The 27765-nt window shown below is 38.4% G+C and overlaps 1 protein-coding gene across 1 annotated transcript in view; it reads right to left on the bottom strand.

Moving 5' to 3' along the window:
• Positions 1-2202: 2202 nt before the first annotated feature.
• Positions 2203-27765, bottom strand: part of C2H8orf74 (chromosome 2 C8orf74 homolog) — a 93823-nt gene continuing 68260 nt past the window's right edge. The window contains exons 4-7 of the mRNA XM_044659525.1: positions 13468-13871; positions 12340-12465; positions 5905-6068; positions 2203-2356 (exon numbers count right to left, since the gene is read on the bottom strand). Of these exons, the coding sequence (XP_044515460.1) occupies positions 2203-2356; positions 5905-6068; positions 12340-12465; positions 13468-13871 (848 nt within the window). The remainder of the gene's footprint in view (positions 2357-5904; positions 6069-12339; positions 12466-13467; positions 13872-27765) is intronic.

Below are 27765 nucleotides of genomic sequence, written 5' to 3'. Positions count from 1 at the left end.
GGGCAAGTCACTTAACCCCCATTGCCTCGTCCTTACTGCTCTTCTGCCTTGGAACCAATACACAGTATTGATTCTAAGACAGAAGATACCAGTTTTAAAAAAAATGTTAACTAGCTATGGAGTGAGAGAACCCAGCTGTGATTAATGATGAGGATCATAAAATAAGACCCTTGGCAGTAAAGCATAGTTACGGATGTTACCTTTCCCTCTACAATCATTGACATTTCCTAGAGTCCTCAGACACTGTCGGCTTTAAGACCCAGGGTAGCTGCTGAGAAATAGCCTGAGGCAGCTTGGCTGAGATGGGGGCATGAGTCTTGCCAAACTCAAATTCCACCCACATCTTGCGGCTAATGTTTGGTTCAGAATTGGAGCCAATTGGGAGCTTGTTGACTGTTGGCAAAGATCTCCATGTAACTTTCATGGAGGAACCTTCAAATGCTCCTCAACTCAGGTTTGAAAGAGAGTTTCATGTAAACAGCTCTTCTGGGAATCACTCTTTTGGACTTTTAGAGTCCCGTGGGCTCGCAGAATGTTAAGGCAAGAACAAAGGTGAGCTCTCATCTTGACTGATTCCCTTCTTTTACTAATGAAGAAATAGGCTCAGAAGGGGCTGAAGCAAATCGTTCAATGTCACACAGCAAGCTCATAGCAGAACCAAGACCACCATCCAGGTCTCCCAAATTCCAGCCCAATGCCCTATCCATTATGACCATGCTGTCTCCATGGTGTTCGTGCATTTTAGGAATTTTTTCATGCTTCTCAGGTATACTGAATCAGCTGAGAACTGGGCAGAATTAGCAGGTTTGGGGAAGGGGAAGATTTAGCTGAATCTCATTGGGGGGAGAAGCCATAAATCCCCTGGTATCATCAACAACCTTTAGATTTCAAAGGATTTAATGAACATTTCTTCCTATATCCTACCCTTCCTTTAGAAAACCTAAGTCACTTCTATCCATGAATCTTCCCTGGTTACTGTATTAGCAACAATCTTCTCCCTTTGGACCACATGTAACACTGGTTATACACTCCTCTAATATTCTCCTGGGAATCATGTCTTACTTCCCTGCCAGACTTTAAGCCCAGGAAGGTAGAAATCATGGATTTTGGTAACTTTGTATCTCTCCCAATTCCTAGAACTTCAGATCTAGTCCCAGACCTGCTGTTTACTAGCTTTATGAACTTGAGCAAGAAACTTAATCTGCTCAATGCCTCAGTTTCCTCATCTGCAAAGTGGTTTTTAAAAGGTTAAATGAGGTAATATATATGATAGTGTTTTGAAAACTGTTAAGCACCATGTAAACCTGTGGAATTATTACTGTGGGCAGAATCAGAAGGAATGATTTGCTCAAAGGTGGCTGATTTGGAGAATGAGGAAAGTGAAAATAACAGTAACTGATACTTATATATTGCTTTGGGGCAGCTAGGTAGCACATGGGCCTGTAGTTAGGAAGATTTGAGTTCAAATTTGACTTCAGACACTTCTTAGCTGTGTGGCCCTGGGCGAGTCACTTACCCCTGATTGCCTCAGTTTCCTCATCTGTAAAACAAATTGAAAAAAGAAATGGAAAACCACCCTAATATCTTTGCCAAGAAAACCTTAAATGACATAATGAAGAATCAGTCACAACTGTAACAACATATACTACTCTAAAGTTTTCAAGACACTTTTCATTATAAATCACCCCCTTAGAATCTCACTACAATCCTGTGAGGTAGAGGCTATTATTGTTATATCTTACAGATGAGGAACCTGAGGCTTAACGAAGTCATACAACTAATGATTATGAGAGGTGGGATTTGAACCCATATCTTTCTGGTTCTAAGCCCAGCAGTCTATCTACTATGCCATACTGACACTAAAATGAACAGGGATCTTAAAAAAAAATCAGAACCCAGGTGTCTCAGCTCTCAGTGCAATTACTCAATTCACTCTATTAAACCATTTTCTTGGTTATGAAGGGGGTGAGTTTCTCAGGACAGAAATGGAGCAGAGAATGCTATTTTCCAGGCAGCAAAGGAGAGCTCTTGACCATATTTTTTAGTCTGTGAGAAGCTGTGGTTGGGTTCTCCATTTTGCCCTCTACTCGTCACAAAAGGCACTCGTTTTCTGCAGAATCTCGTGGGTTCTTCCAGGTTACAGCTCCCCCTCCTCTGCCCCAGGAATCCCCGATGGAGATTGTGACTTGGCCCACCTGTCTCCTAACGCCATACGCAAGCTGCAGCCACATGTGCACAGCCTGCTGGGACAGCTGCTGGTTTGAAGTTGCCGTGGCTCAGGGGGATATAATTTTGGCATGGATTGACGTTACAGTCTCCCACACTAACTCCCATCAGAGAAAACATATTCTTCCCTCTAGAAGATGAAATGGGGAAGTAAAAGAGTCCAAAGAAAGGTACTAGAGTCTAGAACACAGAACTAGAAATTGGGGACTGTGGAAAAACTCAAACTTTGGTTCTCACCATGGTCTTGCCATGACGTGGGGAATCTGGAATAAATCACTTCTCAGGAAAGGAATCTGAATCTGCAAGGTCAAGTTATGTTAAATACAAAGGAATAAACAACTTCCATTTAGTAAAGTTAACTAGCAACCACTGTTTATCCTACCTGGAGGCAGGGAGGCCTAATGATGATTCTTGGATTTGCATCCTGACTCTGCAGCTTACTGCCAGGGTGACCTGGGGGCAAGGAACTAGCCTCCTTGAGTCTCAGTTTCTCCTGCATAAAATGCTCTGCCTACCTCACTGTTAAGAGTCAAATTGGTCCAGTCGTTTCAGTCATGATGGACTCTTCATGACCCCATTTAGGGGTTTCTTGACAAAGATACTGGAGTGGTTTGCCATTTCCTTCTCTAGCTCATTTTGAGAAAACTGAGGCAAACAGGAGTTGAACTTAAGCTTTAAGTAATTTCTCTTAATGACATTAACAATTAATCGATTAATTAATCAGAGGTAAGATTGTAAAGAGACAAGGAGGACAAGAAAGAGCCTGATCTTTCTCTCTAGATACCCAGCTCTCTTAGGTCTGAGCCTCGTTCATCTATGTGAGCCTAAAGGGAAGAAGGATCCCTTAGTGGAAAGGATTCTTCCACTAAGGGAAGAACTAAGGGCAAACACCTCAGCTTCCCCACGACTAAAAGGCATTGTTTCTTACACTTGGCTTTCTGCAGCCCCTCTAACATTGGTTATTCTCATCTTTTGTCATCTTTGCTCATTTGCTGGGTATGAAGTGAAACCTCAGATCGGTTTGCATTTCTCTTATTTGTAATATGAAGTTTTCTTTCATTCCATTGTTAACAGTTTGCTTTTCTTCTTTTGAGAACTGTTTGTTCACATACAAATACATTTATCTGATGTCTTAACCACTGTGGAATGGCTTTTGGTTATCTATTTTTGTGTTAATTCCCCATCTTGTATATCAGATCCTTGGCATGTATTTTTATTTCATCTGAGCCTCACATCAACTCACTGAAGGAGCAATTACTGGTATTAATGCTATTTTACAGGGGTAGAAACTGAGAAATGATAAAATGAAGATAATACTTATAAAATATTTTGAAGATTACAAGATACTATTCAAGTAGGAATCATAATAACTCACTTTTTGATGATTCTTTACAGTTTGGCAAAGTGTTTCTTTTTATAAAAAACCATTTAATATGGGTAATATAAATTGTTTTTTACTCTCATTTTGTAGATGAGGAAACTGAGTTTCATAGAAGCAATGTTCTTGTGGTCAGAAAGTAATAGTTTTCATTGTTGTGGAAAGGCTGAAGATTGGGTTCTTTGACTGCTTCTCCAGACCTTCCAACTTGACTTCTCTCCTTGCTGCAATCCCAACCCCTCAACACTTGATTCATGGGGGCATAACCTGACCCCTTTTCTGATATCTGTCCCAGTTTATCAGCTACATATCCGTTATCCCATAATGACAAACACCACTCTTTTAAAAACATCTTCTACTCCTAGGAACACACAACCTGAGACTTGGGGAAGAAAAGTCTAATACTATAAGGAAAAAAATATCTCAATCATAATATAACAATAGCTTATGTTTATGTGAGGAGGTATATCCATTTTTAAAATATATATATATTTATTTTTATTTTTTATATCCATTTTTTCATTGATCCTTATAACTCTGTGAGAGAAATTGGGATGGTACTTTTATCTCCATTTTACAGATGTGGTAACTGGGTAAGTGGTGGAGGCAAGACTTGAAGTTAAGTCTTTTGCCTCTAAGAACTACACATCTTCCACCCAACTATACTATCTCAGGTATGGCCATAATACCACCTTCTTTTCCTTTTCCTTTTGCTTTGATGCTAACAGTGAGTGGTCAGATAAATGATTGGCAACTTCAGTGGGGCCCCAACACAAGTAGAAAAGGATCCTGCTTAAGAAGGAGTTTCTCAGTCCATAGAACTGCTCCTGTGGCTGAATCACTACTTGCTCTCAGTCAGACGCTCTCAAAGTTCCCTGGCAAACACCAGTACCTAGAAAAGCTACAACAGACGAGCTCTAGAAAGCACCTTTGGGAATTGGTAGATAAAAGATAAGCTGATCACTGGCTATGTTCCACAACACTGTACTTCATCACGAAAAGAGAGGACAAAGGGTAGGAGCTAGTGCCTGAAGAGCAGATTATAGGGACTGGAAGAAAGAGTACAGAGTTTGGTAATAAGCTTCCTGGCCTGATTTCTTTTGGGGCCAGGCCCAGGGACTGATCTGTATGGCTGCAAACCTGATAACGGTAGGAGAGGAGCAACTGGTTACCTGAGAAACTGTGTGATATAATGGAAAGAGTACTGATCTAAGAGACAGAAGACCTGACACTGACTCCTCTTTATTAGTGGTATAGCCCAGGGCTGCCTAGATAATAACAATGACAACAACAACAACAATAATAAACTATGATATATTTCTATGGGTATATATAGATATACATATATATATATATATACACACACACACATATATACATATATATGGATGTATAGGATATCCCCAAAGTCAGTATATTTTTAAAATTTGAATTTTTTCTAATTATATGTAAAAACATTTTTAAATGCTTAAAAATTTTTTTGAGCCAAATTCTCTCCTTCCTTGCCTTTCTTTCTTTCCCCTCTCTGAGTTGGCAAGCAATCTGATATAGATTTTCTATGTGCAATAGTATAAAATAGTTTTCCACATTAGTTATTTTGTGGAAGAGAACTCAAACAACAAAAAAAAAACACAAATAAAAATGGAAGAAAGTGAAATATGGTATGTTTGTTTCAGTTGGCATTCAGACTCCATCAATTCTTTCTCTGGAGGCAGATGACATTTTTCATGATGAGTCCTTGGGACTTGTCTTGGATCACTGTATTGCTGAGAATAGTTGTCATTCACAATTAATTGCACATCGTAAAATATTGCTGTTATTGAGTACAATGTTCTGCTTCTGCTCACTTTACTTTGTATCAATTCATGTAAGTCTTTCCGGGTTTTTCTGATGTTATCCCACTCATCATTTCTTATAGCACAGTAGTATTCCATTACAATCATGTATCACAACTTGTTTAGCCAAGTCAACAAATCAAGATAGCAGAGTAGCAGCATGGAAAGCTGGAACCACTCAGAATCCTCTCAAACCAACCTTAAAATAGCACCTCAAAATGAAACCTGGAGTAAGAGAAGCAACAAAGGGATGGAGTGAAGTAACTCTCCTGCAGAAAACAATGTGAAAGATAGGCAGAGAGGGTCTATTACAATGGGCTGAGAGGGATGCTAGAAGCAAAGCTCCACACTAAGGAGTACAAGTTGCTCACCCCCCACCTACCACTCCAGGTTCTGAACTTGGGCACAAGCCAACTTTGAGACACCAGACACTAACTAAGCCAACAGAGAGTACTCCATGCTCACCCTTTGAAGTTCTTGGCCCTGGTACAAGCCTTCAGTGAGGTCCCAAGCTCTAGGACAAGGCAATCTGTGGCACCTGACCCATTCAAGTCTAAGGGGAGGCCCAGAGTCCGTGCTGAAGCCTTTGGTGATGCCCCAAACTCCATCATAGGGCAGTCCACAGTGCCCTATGCAGGTACAGGCACAGAGTGAAGCTCTGCAGTAAATACTCAAACCCTAGCTCAATCCAGTGCAAGGCAGTCCATGCCTGGAGGGTACAAGCCTAAGGGGATTCCCAGAACCCTACACAAGCCTGCACCAAGGCCCCAAGTCCTGGGACAAGGCATTCTGCAGTGTACCTGGCCTTTATAAGCTCAGAGTGAGACTAAGAGCTCCTGCCCAAGCTTGAGATGAGCCCTTGAGCCCCAACACAAGGTAGGTCACAGTGCTTTGAGTCCTGCAAGCCATTAGCAGTCCCTAGACAAGATTGAATTAGCAGTGGGAGGTGGCTTTCAGAGTTTCCAGCCCCCAGACCATCTAACCACCTTGGAGGAACTAAAACCTGCAGAAACCCAGAACTAGACCTGAGGGTAGCAGCAAGGAACAACTAAAGTTTAAGAGAGTACCCTCTCTGCCCTGAGAACAGAGCCCATCTTTAAGATAAAAGTAAAAGTTTTTAAAGGCTGGGAAAATGAGCAAGTAGCAAAAAAAAAAAAAAAAAAAAAAAGGAAAACACATAATCATAGAAAATTTTTACGGAAACAAAGAAGAGCAAGGAACAAATGCAGAAGCGGATAGTGAGATCAGTGCAGCCACATATTAAACTTCAAAGAAAAATGGGAATTGGCCTTGGGCTCTGGAATAGCTCAAAATTCAAAATCAAATAAGAGAGGCAAAAGAAAAATAGGGAGGAGAAAGGAAAGTAATCCAATAAGAAACAGGTTAAAAAGCAGAATTGACCAGATGGGAAAAGATGCACAGAAATCCAAAGAAGAAAAGTATTTTTTTTAAAAAAGGAGCCAAATGGATCAAATGGAAAAGGAAGTTCAAAAACTCACAGAAGAAAATAATTTCTTACAAATTAGATTTGGGCAACTAGAAGCTAATGACTTCATGAGACATCAAAAAACAAAAAAAAAATCAAAAGAATGGAAAATTAGAAGAAAAGAAGAAATATCTCACTTAAAAAAATTGACCTGGAAAATAGATCCAGGAGAGACAATTTAAGAATTATTGGACTACCTGAAAGTCATGATTAAAAAAAAGCCTTGACATCATATTACAAGAATTGATAAAAATAATTCCCTAATACTGAAAGAATCTATAGATATCCTCCTTAAATAAATGCCCAAATGACAACTCTCAGGAATATTATAGTCAAATTCAAGTGCTCTCAGGTCAAAGAGAAAGCACTGCAAGCAGCCAGAAGGAAACAATTCAAAGATCATGGAGCCATAGACAGGATTACACAGGACTTATCAGTTTCTACATTAAAGGATAAAAAAGTTTGGAATATGATATTCCAGAAGGCAAAGGAACTAGGTTTACAAGTAAGAATCACATACTTAGCAAACTGAGTGTATTCTTTCAGAGGAAAAATGGTCATTTAAAAAAATAGATTTCCAAGAATTCTGGATGAAAAGACCAGACCTAAACAGAAAATTTCATGTCCAAATACAAGACTCAAGAGAAGCATAAAAAGGTAAATAAGAAAGAGAAAATTCAAGGAATTCAATAAGCTTGAACTGTTTATATTCCTACATGGAAAAGCAATATTTGTATTTCAAAATTTTTAGCATTAGCAGAGCTGTTAGGAGCAAGCTGTTTAGGATGACATGATATGTAAAAACAAAAACAAAACAAAAAACAAGGGGTGAAAAAGAGGATTGCAATGAGAGAAAAGGGAAGAGAGGTAAAATGGGGGTAAATTATATCACCTAAAGAGACATCAAAAATTTATTACAGTGGAGAGGAGGATGAGGGTGGTGACAGGCAATGCTTAAACCTTACTCTCATCATATTTGGCTAAGAGAGGGAATAATAACCATGTTTATTGGGGTATAGAATCCTAACTTTCCCTATAGAGAAGCAGAAGGAGGATAAGAATGGAGATTGAGGAGGAGTAATATAAGGGAGGGGAATGAGGAGTGATTAAAAGCAAAACATTTATGAGGAAGGAGAGAGTGGAAGGAGAGAGAAAGAGCAGGATCAAAAGGATAAAATAATGGAGGGGAATACACAGATGGTAATTATAACTGTAAATGTAATGGGTTGAATTCATCTATAAAATGGAAACAAATAGCAGAGTGGATTAAAAAACAGAATCCTAAAATATGTTGTTTATAGGAAACACATTTAAGGCAGGGAGACACACACAGAGTAAAGGGTAAGAGGATGGAGCAGATTTTATTTGACTTCAACTAAAGTAAAAAAATGCAGGACCAGCAATCATAATCTCGGACAAAGCTAAAGTAAAAATATATCTAACTAAAAGAAGTAAGGAAGGAAAATATATCTTGATAAAGTGTACTACAGACAATAAAGTAATATCAGTACTTAACCTTTATGCACCAAATGAGCCCCCAGATTTTTTAGAGAAATTAAATGAGCTTAAGGAGGAAATGGACAGTAAAACTGTACTAATGGGGGACCTCAACCTTCCTCTCTCAGAATTAGATTAATCTAATAAAAATATAAACAAAAAAGAAATAAAGGAAGTGAATGAAATTTTAGAAAAGTTAGATTTAATAGATCTCTGGAGAAAATTGAATGGGGACAAAAAGAGATATATTTTCCTTTTAGCAGCACGTGGTATATTCACAAAGATTGGTCATGTACTAAGGCATAAAAACTTCCCAACCCAAAACAGAAGAGCAAAAATAATAAATACATTATTTTCAGATTATAATGCAATAAAAATTATAATCAATTAGGGTTCTTGGAAAGACAATTTGAAGCTAAGTAATCTAATTCTAAAAAGGGGGAAGATCAAAGAACAAATTATATAAACAATCAACACTTTCATTAAAGAAAATGGCAATGAGGAGACAACAAATCAAAATTTATGAGATATAACCAAAGCAATTCTTAGGGAAATTTTATATCTCTGAATGTTTATATCAATAAAATAGAGAAAAAATCTGATCAATGAATTGGGCACACAACTAAAAAAAAACCTAGAAAAAGATCAAATGAAAAATCCCCACTTAAAGACTAAATTAGAAATCCTAAAAATCAAAGGAGAAATTAATAAATTTGAAGGTAAAAGAACTATTGAGTTAATAAATAAGACTAGGAGATGATACTATAAAAAAACAAATAAAATAGGTAAAGCATTGGTTAATATGATTTTAAAAAGGAAAGAAGAAAATCAAATTACCAATATAAAAAATAAAAAGAATGAATTCACCACCAATTACAATTAACATCAGTTCACAACTCTACCAACAATGCATTAATGTACTAATTTTGCCACATCCCCTCCAACATTTATCATTTTTCCTTTATTATCACATTGGCCAATCTGACATGTGTGAGGTGGTACTTCAGAGTTGCTTGAATTTGAATTTCTCTAATCAAGGTGATTTAACAAGTTAAAAATCCCCAATTAAAGACTAAATTGGAAATACTAAAAATCAAAGGAGAAATTAATAAAATTGAAAGTAAAGGAACAATTGAACTTATAAGACTAGGAAAATACAACAGCAAATAAAATAGAGCATTGGTTAGTTTGATTTAAAAAAAGGAAAGAAGAGAATCAAATTACCAGTATCAAAAATGAAAAAGGGAGATTTTACCTCCAATGAAGAGGAAATTAAAACAATTATTAGGAACTATTTTGCCCAATTATATGTCAATAAATCTGATAATCTGGGATAGGTGGATGAATATTTACAAAAATATAAATTGTCTAGATTAACAAAAGAGGAAATAGAATACCTTATATAATCCCATTTATGAACTCCCTAAGAAAAAATCCCTAGGACCAGATGGATTCACAAGTGAATTCTATCAAACATTTAAAGAATAATTAATCCCAATACTACTCAGTATGTAATCAAAGTATATGTAATCTTCAATCCATTTCTGGTATGAAGGGAGGACCAAAAATTTTTATCTGGTTATTGTGGGGGTATTGTGCTCCTATTCCCCACATTATGGAAGGGATACCTGTAGTTTCATCACACTGATTAGGGTGCTCTCACAATCAATAATATTGCCAGATGCCCTCTGTTTCAGAATGTCCACTAGACTTCACAGTTATTTCAGGGAAGAGAGAATCATTGCTATATATCATTCTGGTTAGCATTCCCTTATTGTGATATTGCTTTAACTCATATCATGGATGATGAACTAGGAGGGCTTTGATGGAGTTATCATTATCATCATCATCAACATAAATTTGGTATAGTAAAAATATCACAGGGTTTGGAGTCTGACATCCTTTGTTAAAATCTTGGCTTCTCTGCTTGCTCCCTGCATGTCCTTAGAAAAAGTAACTTCAGCCTTCTTGGTCTCCATTTTTTCATCCATAAAATGAGAGAATTGTAGGTGATCTCTCAGGTCTCCTCCAGCTCTAAATCTGTGGTCCTATTACATAATAATTATAACAACTACTAATATTTAGATATCCTTTTAAGGTTTGTATATACATATTTTTTTGGTCATTTTTGGACATAAGCCAAAAGAAGTAGAATAAGCCTTTCCTTCCCACAGTAGACAAAGTGGGAATTCTTGTCATGGGTATTCATTGTCTTACCAATAAGTCTTTTTATTTCTGGTTTAGGAACGCAAATCCATATCTTCTTGGTTGTGTCTGAGAAGACCACTGAGTTAATATCTTAGAAATTATAAGAGTTCACACATCTGAGCTGGCCCTTGGACTTAATATTTAAAAGGGGACCCTAGAAAACATATATACACACAGCCACAAATACAGAAGGAGAAATCAGACTGAGTGGACCTGGAACAATGTGTGTGGAGGGGTCAGTCTCAGTTTGAGAGGATGGAAAGATAGAAAGCCTCAATGAGTTAGAAGAGGAGAAGGGCTGGGGAAAGCACTATTGCAAAAACCTTACAATTGGCCAAACTGGCCTACTTGTTCACCATACTGTGCATTCTGTTTGTTGAGGCTGTGCCTAGATGTACTCCCACCTACCTCTCAGAATCTCAAGATTCCTTCAAGGTTCAGCTCCAATGCCATCTACTGTGGAAAACTCTTTCCCCTTCAAATAGTTAGCAAGCTTCTCTGCTTGCACTTATGCCTCTTCCCTAGTAGAATGGAAGCTTCTTGAGGGTAGTAACTACTTTTAACTTTATATCTCTAGTGCCTAGCATAGGCAGGGGGAGGAGAAGGAGAGAGAGAGAGAGAGAGAGAGAGAGAGAGAGAGAGAGAGAGAGAGAGAGAGAGAGCTTTGACAATTGAAGGCAGGATAGAGGAGACAGATGCCCACGCTTATTTGGACCTGAGGAGTAGCTCACAGATTGTTCCATCTCTATGATTCCAAACAGGAAGAAGAATTTCATACCAGTGGGGAATTATGTTCATGAAGGAGCAACTTGGACTTATTCATTTATTGGTCTAGAAGTCCTAAGGGAAGGTAGGATGCATTGTAAGGAAGGGTTTTTTGTTTTTTTGTTTTTACATAGGGGAAGAAAGATTGTTGAGGAAGGGTTAGGATATAAGCCTATGCTGTGATTTTTGTTGATATAAATAAAATCTGCTCCACATAGTTTCCCAAAAGTCCTAAAAGATTTTTGGGACACCCTGTATACAACCAAATCTCAATGATTGTGAATAATGGATTCTGTGAAGTCGATATTATTATTTGAATTTGAACTATTTGCAATTAAAATTAGATTAAAACTAAAAGAATTGTATTAAAACTGATAAACCAATCGAGCCAATGGAGCTCAGTGGAAATACATAGTTCAAATTTATCTGGTGTTTTCATGAGAAATAAAGGCCTTTTTAAAGATCACAAAACAAGGCATTTTTTTGCATTCTTAGGGAAAACTTGGCTTAAGAACTCATATCAATGAGGACTCCACCAAGTATATGTATATATACATATATACATATATATATATATATATGTATGTATGTATCTGTATAAAGATTTTGTTTTTCTACCACTTAGAAATAAGTTGTTTTTGATTTTCAAGGGCACTTCTATTAAAACCATCTCTAACACACAGACACAGCTATAAGGTGTTGCTTTAAAAAAACAAACAAAAACCAAAAACCTTTTTAATTTCCAAGAAGTGTCTGAGTCACAATACTTGAAAACACGGTGCATGTTACTCTCTATTGGCGACTGACTGGTCTATTCTCAATTTGCATTTTTCAAATTGAGTGCCAATCTCCTATTTCTTCTTCTTATCTTTGGCTTTCTTTTTTTCCTTTTTAGCTTCTGTTTGGCTTCCCTGGCCTGGTTCTGGAGGGTAGGGAGGTGGGGCTTTCAAAATCTTCTTTTGCAGTTTTAGGTCTAAGATTGCATAAGTGGTCTTTATCTCATTTTCCAAGAGCTCCTTCAGGGAGTCAATCTGCGTTCGCACAGCTTTGCGGATGATAGTTTCCAATGCCTGGAGAGAAACAGGACACAGGAGAACTTAATAGGGAGTCTTCAGAGCAGTATGATTGGGCTAAGAGCAATGAACTAAATCTCATCTTTATCCTTTCCTTCCTCTGTGTCTTTAGATGTGTTTTTTCTAGTAGGGTAATTTACTGGTCATTGGACAAAGGTCATTATGATTGGACCAGGAGTCAATGAACTAGAGTTCTAGTCCTGGCTTTGTCCTTTCTTCCCTTGAGACTTTATAGGTGGTTTCTCTAGTAGAGTGAGCTAATAGTTGACCCGTGGACAAAACTTTTCCTTTGAATATGATTTTGTCTTTACTCTTGTGGTAGAACCATATAATTCAAAAACTAGAAAGAGTTATTTTTAGTCCCACACTTTCCAAACTTTCTAATTTTATATCAGAGTTAAAAAGTTCCTTCAAAGTCATCAAATGAAGGGTTGAGAGGACCTCTGAGTTCCTTTCTAACTTTATATCTGTGATACTCTGATCCTATAATCCAGTGGTTCCCAAACTTTTTTGGCCTACTGCCCCCTTTCCAGAAAAAATATTACTTAGCCCCCTGGAAATTAATTTTTTAAAAATTTTAATAGCAACTAATAGGAAAGATAAATGCACCTGTGGCCATCACGGCTCCCCTGGATCACTGCAGCACCCACCAGGGGGCGGTGGTGCCCACTTTGGGAATCACTGCTATAATCCATAGACATCTTCACACAAGGATAATAGCAATAATAAAAACAAAACAGCTAGACAGCAAAGGAGACCCATTTTTTTTAAAATGGGCTATGAGGAAGAGAACAAGAAGAACCAAAAGATTCATTAATAGGGGAGAGAGGAGGAGATGGGAAAGGAAGGAGGAAAGAAGAGAGAGAAAAGAAAAATTAGGAGAAAGAGAGAGAAATGAAGTATATATGTAGGGTAGGATCTGAACACAAGTCATCCTAACTCCAAGACCAGATCCCTAGCTACCTCTCAAACAAATCACTCAGAAAGATTGTTTCCTACCTCTCGGTCTAGGACCCCTATTTCTTTCGTAACCAGTCCCTCAAAGATCTTCTTCATTGTGTGCTCTCTTTCCAGGTGGAGGGTCTCCCTCAGAAGCAACATGTTGGTCCGTTTCTGCACCTCAGCTGCCGTGAGCTCAGCCACCTGCTGTTGGTACTTCCAGACATTTTTGTCGACACCCTCTGACAATGGAAGGGGTAGTGGTGGAGGGCAGAGATCTAAGGATTCAGTGGCCTGGTACATATCCTGATCTTTACAGAGGACATACTGGTAGAGTTTTAAATGCCGGATGAAGGTGTTGTGAAAATAATCACAGACAGCCATTAGATTGACAGGATTAAACTTGGTTTCATATTCTCTGAGCTTGTTCCCAAGTATCTGTAAGGCCTGAGTAATGGAGCAATCTGAGAACATAGATAAACAAAGCAGAAAAAAGAGTTATCCAAAGGGAAGTCCAAAGAGCCACCAAACTGACCATCTATCTCCCCCAAGGCCAGAGAAGATAGACCCCAGGTTATGTATAATCAGTGAGAGGATTTGGCCACTCCAGAGAAAGCCCTGAGAAGGCTAAAGATCATTATGAATGAGTTTGCTCCCTTTCTATTTTTTTTCTTTCTTTGTGTGAGTTTCCAGGTTGGGGTAGGAATGGGTTTGGTGTGCCTAAAGACATCTGATGTGTGTGTGTGTGTGTGTGTGTGTGTGTGTGTGTGTGTGTGTGTGTATAAAATGTTTCCTCTACTGTGCCTGATAGACATGCACACAACTGGCTCCTCACATAGATTACTGGAGTGAATTATCTGTCTATCTTGGTAATCTTGGTATCAGAGAAACAGACTAAAGTTGAAAAATGGCATAAGACACTTTACATATTAAAAATATTCATGTCTGTTAATGACTGTGAAGTTCATAATAAATTTAAAAAAAACATAGGAAGAGAGAGGACTAGAAGTCGAGAAATCTGAGTTCTGGAAGCAACTTTGCCATGACCTGCATTATGTGACCTTGGGCAAATTATATAAACTCAGGGGCAGCTGGGTAGCTCAGTGGATTGAGAGCCAGGCCTAGAGACAGGAGGTCCTAGGTTCAAATCCGGCCTCAGACACTTCCCAGCTGTGTGACCCTGGGCAAGTCACTTGACCCCCATTGCCTACCCTTACCAATCTTCCACCTATAAGTCAATACACAGAAGTTAAGGGTTTAAAATTAAAAAAAAATTATATAAACTCTCTGGACCTCAGTTTCCACACTTATAAAATGAGAAGAGTGAACTAGATGAGAATCTGCAAACTATTGCCCAGGGATCAAATCTGACCTGCCTTGGGCCATATAATGGACTAAATTTGAACTGTGTCCCACAGGGTTTTTTTTTCCCAATTTTTATTTTTTTCTAGGTTACAGATGTATTATCACACAAAACATATTTCCATATTGTTCATTTTTGTAAGTGAATAATCTTATAAAACCAAAACCCCAAATCATATACTCAAATAAACAAGTGATAAATTATGTTTTTATCTGCATTTCTACGCCCACAGTTCTTTCTCTAGAGATAGATAACATTCTTTTTCAAAAGTCCCTCAGAATTGTCCTGGATCATTGTATTGCTGTTAGTAGCAAAATCTATTATTACATTTGACTGTCTCACAATATTTCAGTTACTGTGTATAATGTTCTCCTGGTTCTGCTTATTTCACTCTGCATCAGTTCGAATAAGTTTTTTCAGTTCTTTCTGAAATCATCCTGTTCACCATTCCTTTTTTATGTGCTACTGTTTTCTAACTTCTGTATTACATTCATTCATTTAAAATTTAGGAAGCACCTAATATGTGCCAAGCACTGTGCTAATTACTAGAGATATGAAAATAGGCAAAAGGGAGACTCTACCCTCAAGGAGCTTACAGTATTATGGAAGATGATAATCAGAAAGGTCTCTTCCTGCTCTAATATTACATATACTACTCCTAATCTATGATTAATTACTTTGTCTTGATGTTATGGATTACCATTCTTCTAAGGAACTCAAAGAATTTGACAAAATATACCTCTAACCCTTTTCCCTGAGGGGAGAAATTCTGGTTGGGTTTTTTACCTTCCAAGAATTTTTTCCAAGTTCTTCCAACTTTGCCTGTCCTCAGACTCTACAGTTGCGTCACTTTTTTTGAACCCCAGCAGCATATGGGGTGATATAAACAATGTCTGTCAAGTTCCACAGGCCCCTGTAGGAAAGGGCTGCTGCATTCATTGGCTTATGCTGATGGGAATGTTTTTTTTTTTTTTTTTTAGAACCCATGAATCCCTGAAATATCAATTTCCACTTTGTGAGAATATTATCATTAAAACGTTTTTCCTTATAGAGTGGAAATCTTCCTTGATCTAATTTCTACCTTGTACTCTCGGTGCTGTCTTTGGGACAAGTAAAAAAAAAATAAAGAAGCAGTCTCTCACCATGAGATCCTTCAGATATTTTATGACAGCTATCAAACTCTCTTTTAGATTCTTCTCTTCTTTAGCTTAAATATTCTGAATTCCTTTAATCCATCTTTAGCCCTCATGGTTTCCAATACCTTTTTGATCTTGGCCATCACACTTTGGAATATTCGACAGCTTGTCAAAATCCCCTTTAAAATGTGGTATGATGGGAATGTTTTAAAGAATCTTCCCTCTTGTTTTTGCCTATGGGATACCCTTTCCAGTTGTCTTGGTTCCATGAGGCAATATTTACCTTTAATCTTCTCTCAGTTAAAAAAGAGTATATATAAATATAATTATAAAATATATTATTTTATAAAATATTTCTTATAAAATATTCTTCCTTATAAAAATATTCTTCCAAGAGGGTGCAACATTGAAATGCTTCTGTCCTTGGGATTTGGCAGAAATAGATCCTCACTTTGCCAATAGTTTAAGCTATGGTTTGGACAAAGTTTGGCCTCCTAGAAGATTCGACTCTTTTCCTTCCTGGCACCAGCAAGGTAACCACAAATTTGTTCATTTTAAGGACTGTTTTTTTACTCTTTCCTGTACTAAAAGGTAGATAAATATTAGCCACATTTACCAAAGTTTATTGGATAGTATAATCAAGTGGAAAGAGTGTTGATCTTAGAGTCAGATGACTGGGACTTAAAGGAAGACACTCCATAAAGTGTGTGACCTAATCCTCAGTTTCCTCATCTATAAAATAGGAATAATGATACATATCTTACCTGAGTATAACTGAAATCAAATGGGAAAATAAATATTAAAAAGAAAACGAATATTAGTGTACATACCACATTCATAAGAATATATTCAAAACATAAAGTAAAAACAAAAACAACAACAACAACAAAAAAAAACAAAGAGGGGGAAGCTAGGTGGCTCAGTGGATTAAGAGCCAGGCCTAGAGATGGGAGGTCTGGTTCAAATTTGGCCTCAGATACTTCCTAGTTATGTGATCCTGCATAAGTCACTTAACACCCTTTGCTTAGCCCCTACTGCTTTTTTGCAGTAGGATGGAAGGAAAGAGTTTTTTTAAAAAAAAAGAAAGAAAAAGAAAAAACCCCAAGAGATTTCTAATGACTAGATAAACAATTCAGTGATCAATATATCAGTGATGGAGATGGGCTTAATAGGAGAGATTAAGCTTGAGGATGATCTATTGGAGAAACCAAGAGAGTATAGGATGAAGGGTACACATATTGGAGTTGGTGAGAAGGGCTTTCTCTTCTTCAGAGATAGTTAAAAAAAAAGAGAATGAGTGGAAAATGTCAAGAGATTTTTAGAAGTAGAGAATAGGAAATGGAAAAAAGTCTGTAGTGAATGGTCTATTTTCTCAGTAATGTAGATGTTATTCTTAGCTATGAGGGGTGACAGAGAGGGTTGTGTGGATGGACGATCTGGGGGATAGAAGGTTTGAAAAAGAAGCTCAGAGGAGTGTGATAGAGAATCAATGACAGAGGAGTAAAGAGATGTAAATGTGTCCCTTTGCTACAGTGGCAGCCTGGTTGAGTTTAGATAACATAAATTTGTAGTGGATCCAGTAAACATTACTGTATTCTTAATCAAATTCTATTCAGTAATTAGCCCAAGAGAAATAGCAGCAGAGGAAACGGATTGTTTTTGTTGTTCAGTTGCGTCAGATTCTCATGTCCCCATTTGGGGATTTCTTGGCAAAGATACTGGAGTGGTTTGCCATTTCCTGCTTCGGCTCATTTTACAGATGAGGAAACTGATGCCCTGCATTCTATTCAGCTAGCTGCCCTAATGGAGATGGATGGTGGGAATAAACCGAAGTTAGGTTTTGGAAAACTGTTAGCAATGTTCAAAGAGAGGAAGAGGGAATTGAAAAGTGGAGGAAAGTGTGTAGAACTGAACTGGTTAACTATAGAGTTGAGAATGAGAAAGGAGGAAAATAAAGACGGAGCAGGGGTGGTGGTTTTAGAGAATTATGAGAGATGGAATGATTGAAGGTGACTTCCAGAGGTGAAGAGGTACCTTCCATTGCCACATGTTTAGGAAGAGTAGAGGAAGGGTTTAGGTTATGTGGCATAAAGGAAGTATAGAGTTCTTAATCATGGAAGTCAAATAGTTGTGGGGAATGGCAAAATCAAGGGTGTGAACATCTGTGTGTAGCTGATATGGAGTGAAGGGATAAATCATGTAAATTGAGAAAGTTGGGGAACTAAGAGGTTAGAGTAGTTGAGAAACATCATCATGTATAGGTGGTACAGTTAGAACATTAAGCCTAGTGTCAAGAAGTCCTGAGTTCAAATCTGGCCTCAGATACTTATTAGCTATGTGACCCAGGGCAAGTCAGTTAACATCGTTTGCCTCAGTTTCCTAATCTGTAAAATGAGCTAAAGAAGGAAATGGCAAACTACTACAGTATCTTTACCAAGAAAATTCCAAATGGGGTCATGAAGAGTTGGACATTTCGAAACAGCTGAACACCACCACCACCACCATCATGCATGATAGAATCAGAGCAAGAAGCAATTACTAAATGTTTAATATGTTTCAGGCATTTTGCTCTGTGCTAGGGATATAAATACAAATGGTAAAGTAGTGCCTGCTCTCAAGGAATTTATTTCCCAGCCTGGAAGGCAGCATGTACATATGTAAGTCTCTCCCTATATATAACATGTACACAATAATACAAATTAGCTTTGGAAAGAATGGTACCAGTATCTGAGGGGATCAGGAAAAGCTTCACATAACAGAAGGTAGCCCTCAGGCTTAGCCTTCAAGTGGTTCAAGGATTCTAAGAAGTGGAGATGAGGAAGGAGTGCATCTGAAATATTATGTTTAGTTTGGGGAACTATCTTAGGAAGGACATTGGCAAAATAGGAGCACACTCCTAAATAGGATGTGTAGGCTAGTGAAGGAAGACTAGAGAACATTTTTTCAGAAAATCAGTTGGAGGAATTGGGGAAATTCAGTTTGGAGAGGAGCAGACAGTGGAGCCACAGTAGTTGTCTTCTAGAATTGGAAGGGCTGTCATCAGAAAAGGAATGGACTATATTTAACTCAGGCTGTTCATAGAGGACAGAACTAGGAGCAATGAGTGGAAATGCCAGTTAGGCAGTAAAATTGTCCTCACACTTAGAGCTATCCCAAAATAGAAATGATTAAAAAAAAAAAGAAAACAAAAACAAAAATAGAAATAGCGTGTTTTAGAAGGTAGTGAGTTTTCTTTTCCCTTAAGATTTTAAAATTTCATATGTATTTTTTCAATTATTAAAGACCTATTTTCTCTCTTGAGAAAAACTTAACCTTTCACTCAGGTTAAGTGATTTACTTAAGCTCACACACCCAATGTATAAGAGGGGGTATTTAAACCAGCTCTTCTTCTTCCCAAAGCCAGCAAAACACTGTGCTAGGAGAAAAAAACAAAAGCATAATTCATGTGGAATTCTTGTAGGAGCTAGGTTTTGAACAAGGTTTTAAAGAGAGGAATCATAGAATGGTAGGTTCCAAGCAAGAAGGAACGATACCTGATCAAGAACCTCCTTTCTAATACTCCTGAGAGTTGGTTTCTCATCTTCTTTATGGATAAAGAAACTGAAGACCAGTTAGGAATTTGCCCAATCTAGGAATCTAGGTCCACTGCCTCCAAATCCAATATTCTTCCTATTGTAGAGGTAGCTAGGTGTTGCAGTGGATAGAGTGCTGGTTCTAGAACAGTGATGACAAACCTTTTAGAAACCATGACCTGCACTCCCCTTTCTACCCACCCTTTCCCCAGATAGGGAAGAAAGCATTTCCATTGGGTTGCTGGGCAGAGGGGCTGATGATGTGAAAAAAATGTCCTCAACATGGTGGAGATGGGGAAGGGAACAGCTCCCCTGAGTCCCTCTGATAGGCTTGCATGCCAGAGAGGGTTCTGCACGCCCTTTTTGGCACATGCACCATAGGTTCACCACCAGAGTCCTAGAATCGGGAAGACTAGAGTTCCAATCTAATCTCATACTCTTACTAGTTATATAATGCTGGGCAAGTCGTCTTAACCTCTGCCTCCTTTAGTTTCCTCAACTGTAAAATGGGGTCAATAGCAGAACTTACCACCACCACCCCCCAGAGTTGTCGTGAGGATCAAATGAGATCTAATATTTGTAAAGAACTTCCACAGTACCTGACAAATAGTAGATGCTTAATAGATGCTCATTTCCTTCCTCTTTTTTCCCCTGGACCAACCTGGAAATGCATGGATTAGCAGAGAAGAGAGGGGAAGGTGATTCAGCCTGATAATGAAAACTGGGTTTTACACCAATGTACAGCAACTCTTTGTAGCTTGTCTGGTCAGGGATTGTTCCTTTCCCCTTCTCTAGAGCTTCATATTCAGAAATATGCTCCTTGGGGGACCTGGCGAAGTTGTGTAGGATGAGTATCTGCTTCCAGCCCACTGAAATTCTGAATCTCACTGACTTCCCTGGCTTCCTTTAAGCCTTGGTTAAAATACTACCCTACAGGAAGTTTTCCCTAGCTCCTCTTAATTCTAGTGCTTTTCCTCTTTTAATTATTTCCTATTTATCTTATATATAGTTTGATATATGTAAATATATAGATGGATAAATAGATATAAAGATCCATCTAGCTAGCTAGCTAGCTATCTGTCTATCTATCTCTGTCTATCCATCCACCTATCCATCCATCCATCCACCTATCCATACATCTATCTATCTATCTATCTATCTCCATATCTATCTCTATCCTTCTATCCACTTATCTATCTATCTATCTATCTATCTATCTATCTATCTATCTATCTAATCTAATCTATCCTTTTCCTTCTACCTGATCATTATCAATGTCCCACTCCTTATGTGTATTTCCCAAGGATTTGTCCTAGCTCTTCCTCCTCCTCCTTTTTTTCTTCCTCCTCCTCCTCCTCCTCTTCCTTCTCTCTCTCTCTCTCTCTTTCTCTCTCTCTCTTTCTCTCTCTCTCTCTCTCTCTCTCTCTCTCTCTCTCTCTCTCTCATCTGTCTGTCTTTCTATTTATCTATCGATCTATCTGTATATATCCATTTACATGTGGTCTCTCCCATTCAATTGTAAACTCCTTTACAATCAGGGACTGCATTTTGCCTCTTTTTGTCCTCAGGGCTTGGAACATAGTATGCACTTAATAAATGTTCCTTGATTGATTAATAGGTTGAAGGTTTGGGCAACCATCATGGGAGCATATTATTGATCACACTCATTCTACCTGCTGAATGTTTTGAGTCCTTTTATTATTCCTAATACTCGTCGGTTTTCCTTCCTTCTTGATATGAGATGAAGCTCTAGTCTAGCTGACCAAGGTCACACATTGAGTCATAGCTAGAATTGGGAGTCCCATTCATGATCTGAGTCTTCACTTTTCCCTTACTGCACTCAGCTTCTTCTTCTTCTTCTTCTTCTTCTTCTTCTTCTTCTTCTTCTTCTTCTTCTTCTTCTTCTTCTTCTTCTTCATTTCAATTTACAGAAAGGGACAATCCAAGGTTTAATAGGAACAGTTTCTTGGCCCCTGGAGAGCACTTCATAAACCCACTGTTGAGAAGTCTGAGGCAGGTGACTCAGAACCCTGTGGATTAAATTTCAGGCTGCTTTTCTCAGACAGATCTGTGCCTGCAGGTTCAACTTCAATATCAGGGAGTTGCCTTGATTTGCATTGGCTGCTGGGAACTTCCTGAAGACACCCCCCTCCCCCAACAACTCCCTGAAGGCCAGCACCTGCACAGATCACTGGAGGCATGGGGAATGGGTGGGGTGGGAGAGGAGGAGGAGGAAGAAGAAGAAGAAGAAGAAGAGAAGACTGGAAAGACAGCATTATAGAACTTCAAAATTCAGGGTAAAAAAACATTTGATATTGAGAATTACTGAATTTATTTCCTCTTGTCAACCCTCTTTCTCTCCCCAAATACATATGAAAGAAATTCAGGTTTTGTATAAGATTGATTACACCTCACATACATTTTGAAGGATCTGGTTGGAAAATCATTGGAAAGAGGCCACCCCCCTCTCCCCAGGGGGATCCCATGTTCCTCTAATGCCCCCTGAAAAACCAGTTTGGCTGCAGTCACCTCACTCGAAGCAGAAAGGAGTTGAACCACAGTTTGGAGTTGCATAATTTTCAGACTTTATCAGGGCCTATTTTATATTTTTTTTAAAAAATTAGAGTAGATAAAGAGTCAATGTCTCATATTCTACCTTTTGGGATCTTTTTTTAGGGGTCTCCTCCCTTTTTCCCCATACCTAGTATCCCAATGGTCTTTGTTCTACATCAAAACCTAATCTTGGGACAAACTCTTAAGAAATTCATTCACAATGAAGTATAAAAATCTTAAAGATATTTAAGAGAAGGAGTAGGGAAAGCATTTTACTGGGGGGGGCGGGCAGAGCTCCAGTTATAGACTCTCTGGCTTTTCTTTAGGAGTTGCTCTCCAGGCACTCTAAGAATCTCAGTTTATCTTTGGCCCCAGCCTTTGCTCTATCTCCTGACTTTTAGAATAATGGACTTAAAGCTGGAAGGGATCTTGGGGGTCATCTCGTCCAACTCCATTTTACAGATAAGGATATTGAGGCCCATTAAAGCTTGAGTGATTTGCCAAATGAAGGAAGTAAATGGTAGAGTTGGGATTTGGATCCAGATCTTCTGACCCCAAATCCAGCAATCATGTGGCTCTCCTCATCTTCTCTGAAATCAATATTCTGCAGTCCTATTTCAACATTGGGATGTGGGGAAAAGACACTGAATTTGGAGTCAGAGGATCCCAGCTCTGTGGCTAAGTAGCTGTGTGACCTTGGGCCAATGACTTCCCCTCTAATGGGCTTCAGTTTCCTCCTATATCAAATAAAGGGTTTAGAAGAGAAAGTTTCTGAAGTCTTTTTCAGCTCTCTGCATGATCTATGATTCTGTGATCTAGAATCTCCAGCAGGATTCATCTTTTAAAACTCCACCTGAATGTCCAAAGATCTGGGTGACTTTGTCTATGAGATACTGCATGGTATAGTGGATTTAGAGTCAAGAAAACCTGGATTTGAATTCTGCCTCCAACCTTATAAGCCTTGGCAAAGTGATCTAATCCAAACATCTTGTGGTTGGCCTTCTTGCCTCAAGTTTCTCCATTCTCCAATCCATCTTCTCAATTGTCAAATTAATCTTAAAGCACAGGTCTGAGCATAGCACCCTCCCTTTCCCTTGTATTGAATAAACTCCAGTGGCTCCTTATTATCTCCATGCTCAAATATAAAATTCTCTCTTTGGTTTTCAAAGCCCTTCATAACTTGGCTCCTTCTTCCCTTTCTAGTCATCTTGCATCTTTTACAAACTCTGGGATCCAGGGACATTGACTTCCTTGCTCTTCCTCAGATGGGACGCTGTCCAACTCTGGGCATTTTCTTTGGCTATCCATATACCTGGAACTATCTCCCTCCTCCTCTCTGCTTCCCTCCTGACTTCTCTGGCTTCCTTTAAGTCTCAGTCAAATTTCTACCTTCTATAAGAGACTTTCCCAGTCCTCCTTAATCTTAGTGCCTTCCTTTTGTTGAGTATTTCCAATATATTTTGTTTATATCTCTGCACAAAGTTGTTTGCTTGTTGTTTCCCTCATTAGATTTAGAGCTCTTTGAGGAAAGGAACCAATTTTGCCTTTCTATTTATTCCCATTACTTAACATGATGTCTGGCTTTTAGTAACAGTTTCTTTGATCCTAAATTTTTCTATCAGAAAAAGGGAGAATAATAAATGTATCATTGACCTCAAAGGTTTAAAAGAGACAGTTATATATAAAATGCTTTGAAAATCTTAAATCACTAGGTAAATACTAATTATTATTATAAAGTATGTCATCATAGACTAGATTTCAGGGTCAAAGCCTAGAGTATTGGTTCCACCAGCTTTATCCCTACAGGAAGGCTGAATTTAAAATGAAAGCAAAATCTAAATTTAACACTGCTAATTAGCTAGGGATTTCAATGCAGCTTTGAAGCAAAAGGGGAAAAGGCTAGGAGGTGGGAGAAAGTGAACAGGGGCTAGCTTGATTTCTACTCTTATTGAGATGAATGAGAAAAACTATCTTGATTTATAGGATCACAGATCTGATTCTTCTAGTTTAACCTCATCATCTTAGAGCTGAGGAAACCGACTTGTCTAAGGTCACATAGATGGGAAGGATTATAATAAAGGATCTGAATCCAGGTCTTTGACTCCAGATTCTAGGTTCTTCCCACCATATCACAGTACTTCCTGTCACTCAGATTTAGGTCAAAGCTGTTGTAACTCAATTGATAGTTCAAGGTCATCAGATCCTTCATAATCATAAAATGACCAGGCATCCTCATCTGAATGGAGGAGTCCTGCTTTTTGATGGATTCCAGAAACATACCAGGTAGGACAAAGTTCTGCTCTAAATTCTTCTGGAGGCAAACTGTGAGGTGCTGAATTTGCTTTGTGGTTAATAGGATCTAAGATCAAATTAATGATGAGGTTAGTTCACAGAGCAAGAAAAAGTCCCCCTTCGGTTTATAGCTTCCAAAGTACTTTGAGGAATAATCAGGGAGAAGGGAGATCTTTGACTGGCATTCACATCACTCTTGCGAATATATCTGTAGGAGCTTAGATTGAGAGATGGGGGCAAGTGGTAGGAATGTGCCCCTCTTATATTTTCTCACCCATTGCACTCATCCCCTGACCCACACTGGATGCATAAGAGTGAAATGGCTGTTTTAGGTCAGTGTGCAGGGCAGGATCCTCTTAGAGACAGAAGAACCATATTAGATCTGTTGGATCCACTTCTAATTTTAGGATTATCTTCTCTTTAGTTGCTCTACCTACATCTTGAGAGTGTGATAGAATTGGGTCTATATCCCTCCTCCCAATTTTTCTCCTTTCAAGACCTGCAATAAACTCCTGATTTCCACCCTTCCTCTCCATATGCACCCCTCTCCACTGCTCTCTCCCAGATACTACCCTATGAGTAGTACTACCCTGCTTTTTAATTCTGTACCAAATACCACCCCATTGATGCTTGCTTATTGCTTCCTCCCACTGAAGTATTACTGACTTTATTTAGGAAACTGCCCTGCTAATACTCTCCCTATGACTGAAATTGGTAAGTTAGCTACAGGAAGAGAAGGGTAGGTTCTGAGTAATCTTAGGCACCTATGGCGAACCTATGGCATGAATTTCAGAGGAGACTTCTCCCTTCCCCTTGTCCACCACACCTGAGGACATTTTTCCATAGCACCTGCCCCTGTGGCTGGCAGCCCAATGGGAGCGCTTCCTTCCTCCACTGTGTGGGGTAAGGGAGCTGCTCACATGTGGCGTGAGGGTACAATTTGGGCACTCTTGTCTCTAAGAGGTTCGCCATCACTGCTAGGGAATCTCCACCACCCACTAGTGCTCAGTGTCTCTGGAGGAAGTAGGGATGACTCAACAACTATGATGTTATTAAGGTTGGCTTGATGGATAAGAACACATATGTTAGAACTTAAGGAGTTTTAACCCTTAATTGGATATCCTGAAAGCTTACAATAGTAGCAAGTAATTTGATATATCATCCCATTTTCATCCAAAGATCAAAATGGCTGGGGAGACCACTGCCATTCAATAATGGCCCGTGGTCACTGATAGTCACAAAGATACTGATGCCTCCATACCCAGGTTTAGTGTCCATTTACAATAAGCCAAGAGTGAATGACTTTGATGGACACTGGACCTTTGGCTGCTAAAGAACAGTTTTACTTACTTTGGGGGGACCCAGAACCATCTTGGTCTTTCTGTGATCTTTCTGAGTAGATATAATCCTAGGAAAATGCACTCCTTGGATTCTACCTCTAATCATTCAGTTTACGATGATGGATTGGTAGAGAGAGCATTTGTTAAGTTCTTACATATAAGTAAATAGGAAGATATACAAAATAAATGCAAAGTAATTTTTTTGGAGGGGGGACAGCTAGATGGTATAGTGGATAGAGCACTGATCTTAGAATCAGGAAGACATATCTTCATGAGTTCAAACCCAGCCTCAGGCACTTACTAGCTGTGTGACCCTGGGTAAGTCACTCAGCTCTGTTTACTTTAGTTCCTCATCCGTAAAATGAGCTGGAGAAGGAAATGGCAAACCGCTCCAGTATCTTTGCCAAAAAAACCCCAGATGGGCTCACAAAGAGCTGATCAGACATGACTAATATGACTGAACAACAACAGCAACAAAATTTTTTTGAGGGGGGGAAGCTACTAAGAGGATCGGAATGAGCTTTATGTAGGAGGAAGCTCCTGGTTTATTTGAAGTTACTCCTGGCTAGGAAATAGAAGAGTGGATGAATAAAATATATTAGAATCACAATACACAGCAGAAAATGACCACAGTAATCTAGTATTTGATAAATCCAAAGATCTAAGTTTCTTGGATGAGAACTCACTATTAAAACAACTGCTGGGGAAAATGAAAAACACTGTGCACAAACTAGATATAGACCAACAATTCTATATCATATACCAAGATAAAGTAGACACAAAGATTGCTACTGTAAGCACAAATTAGGGGATATGGAACAGTTTACTTGTCAGATCTATGGATAAGGGAAGAAGTTATGACCAAACAAGAAATAGAAAGCATTAGGAAATATAAAATGGATAATTTTTTGTGCTGTGAAAATCTTTAATTAATTAATTTAGAATATTTTTCCATGGTTACATGACTCATGTTCTTTCCCTCCCCTTCTCCCATCCCCCTCCCATAGCCAACGAGCAATTCCATTGGGTTTTACATGTGTCATTGATCAAGACCTATTTCCATATTATTAATATTTGCACTAGCATGATCATTTAGAGTCTACATCCCTAAGCATATCCCCATAGACCCATGTGATCAAGCAGTTGTTTTTCTTCTGTGTTAAAATGGATAATTTTGACTACATTAAATTAAAAAGGGTTTGCCCAAAGAAAACCAATTCCACCAAGATTAGAAGAGAAACAACAAACTGGGGGAAAATGATATAGGAAGCACCTCTGACAAAGGCCTCATTTCTGAAATATATAGTGAACTGAGTCAAATGTACAAAAATACAAGTAATTTTCCAATGGCTAAATGGTCAAAGGAGATGAACAAGCAGTTTTCACATGAAGAAATCAAAGCTATCTATAATTATATAAAAAATGCTCCAAATCATTATTAATTGGAAAAATGCAAATTAAAACACACTAAAGTACACATAATACACATATCAGATTAAGCAATCTGATGGAAAAGAAAATGATAAATATTGGAGGGGATGTGGGAAAATTTGGACACATGCACTGTTGGTGGAGTTGTGAACTGATCAAACCATTCTAGAGAGCAATTTGGAACTATACTCAAAGAGCTGTAAAATTGTGCATGCCCTTTGGCCCAGCAATATCAATATTAAGACTGTATCCTCTGGAGATAAAAAAAGAAAAAAAAGGATATATTTGTACAAAAATATTCACGGCAGCTCTTTTTGTGTTGGCCTCTCCAACTGTCATGAACTAAATATAAATCTCTCTCTCTCTCTTTCTCTCTCTCTCTCTCTTTCTCTCTTTCAAAAATTGATTCTGTCTAGAATCAATACTAAATATTGGTTTCAAGGCAGAAGAGTGGTAAAGGCTAGGCAACAGGGGTCAAGTAACTTGCCCAGGGTCACACAGCTAGGAAATAGCTGAGGCTAGATTTGAACACAGGTCCTCTTGCCTCCAGGTCTGGCTCTCAGCTTACTGAGCCACCTTAATGGTTTATTGTTGATATAGTAGGAGTTCTCCAGTGCAGAAACTCAGGAATCTTTGCTTGATGCAGTGCTGTTTAACATCTCTATGGATGT

This window comes from Gracilinanus agilis, chromosome 2 (genome assembly GCF_016433145.1).
Source record: "Gracilinanus agilis isolate LMUSP501 chromosome 2, AgileGrace, whole genome shotgun sequence".
Taxonomy (NCBI): domain Eukaryota; kingdom Metazoa; phylum Chordata; class Mammalia; order Didelphimorphia; family Didelphidae; genus Gracilinanus; species Gracilinanus agilis.
The sequence above is the reverse complement of the archived record's forward strand: the minus strand, read 5'-3'. Positions and strand labels throughout refer to the sequence as shown.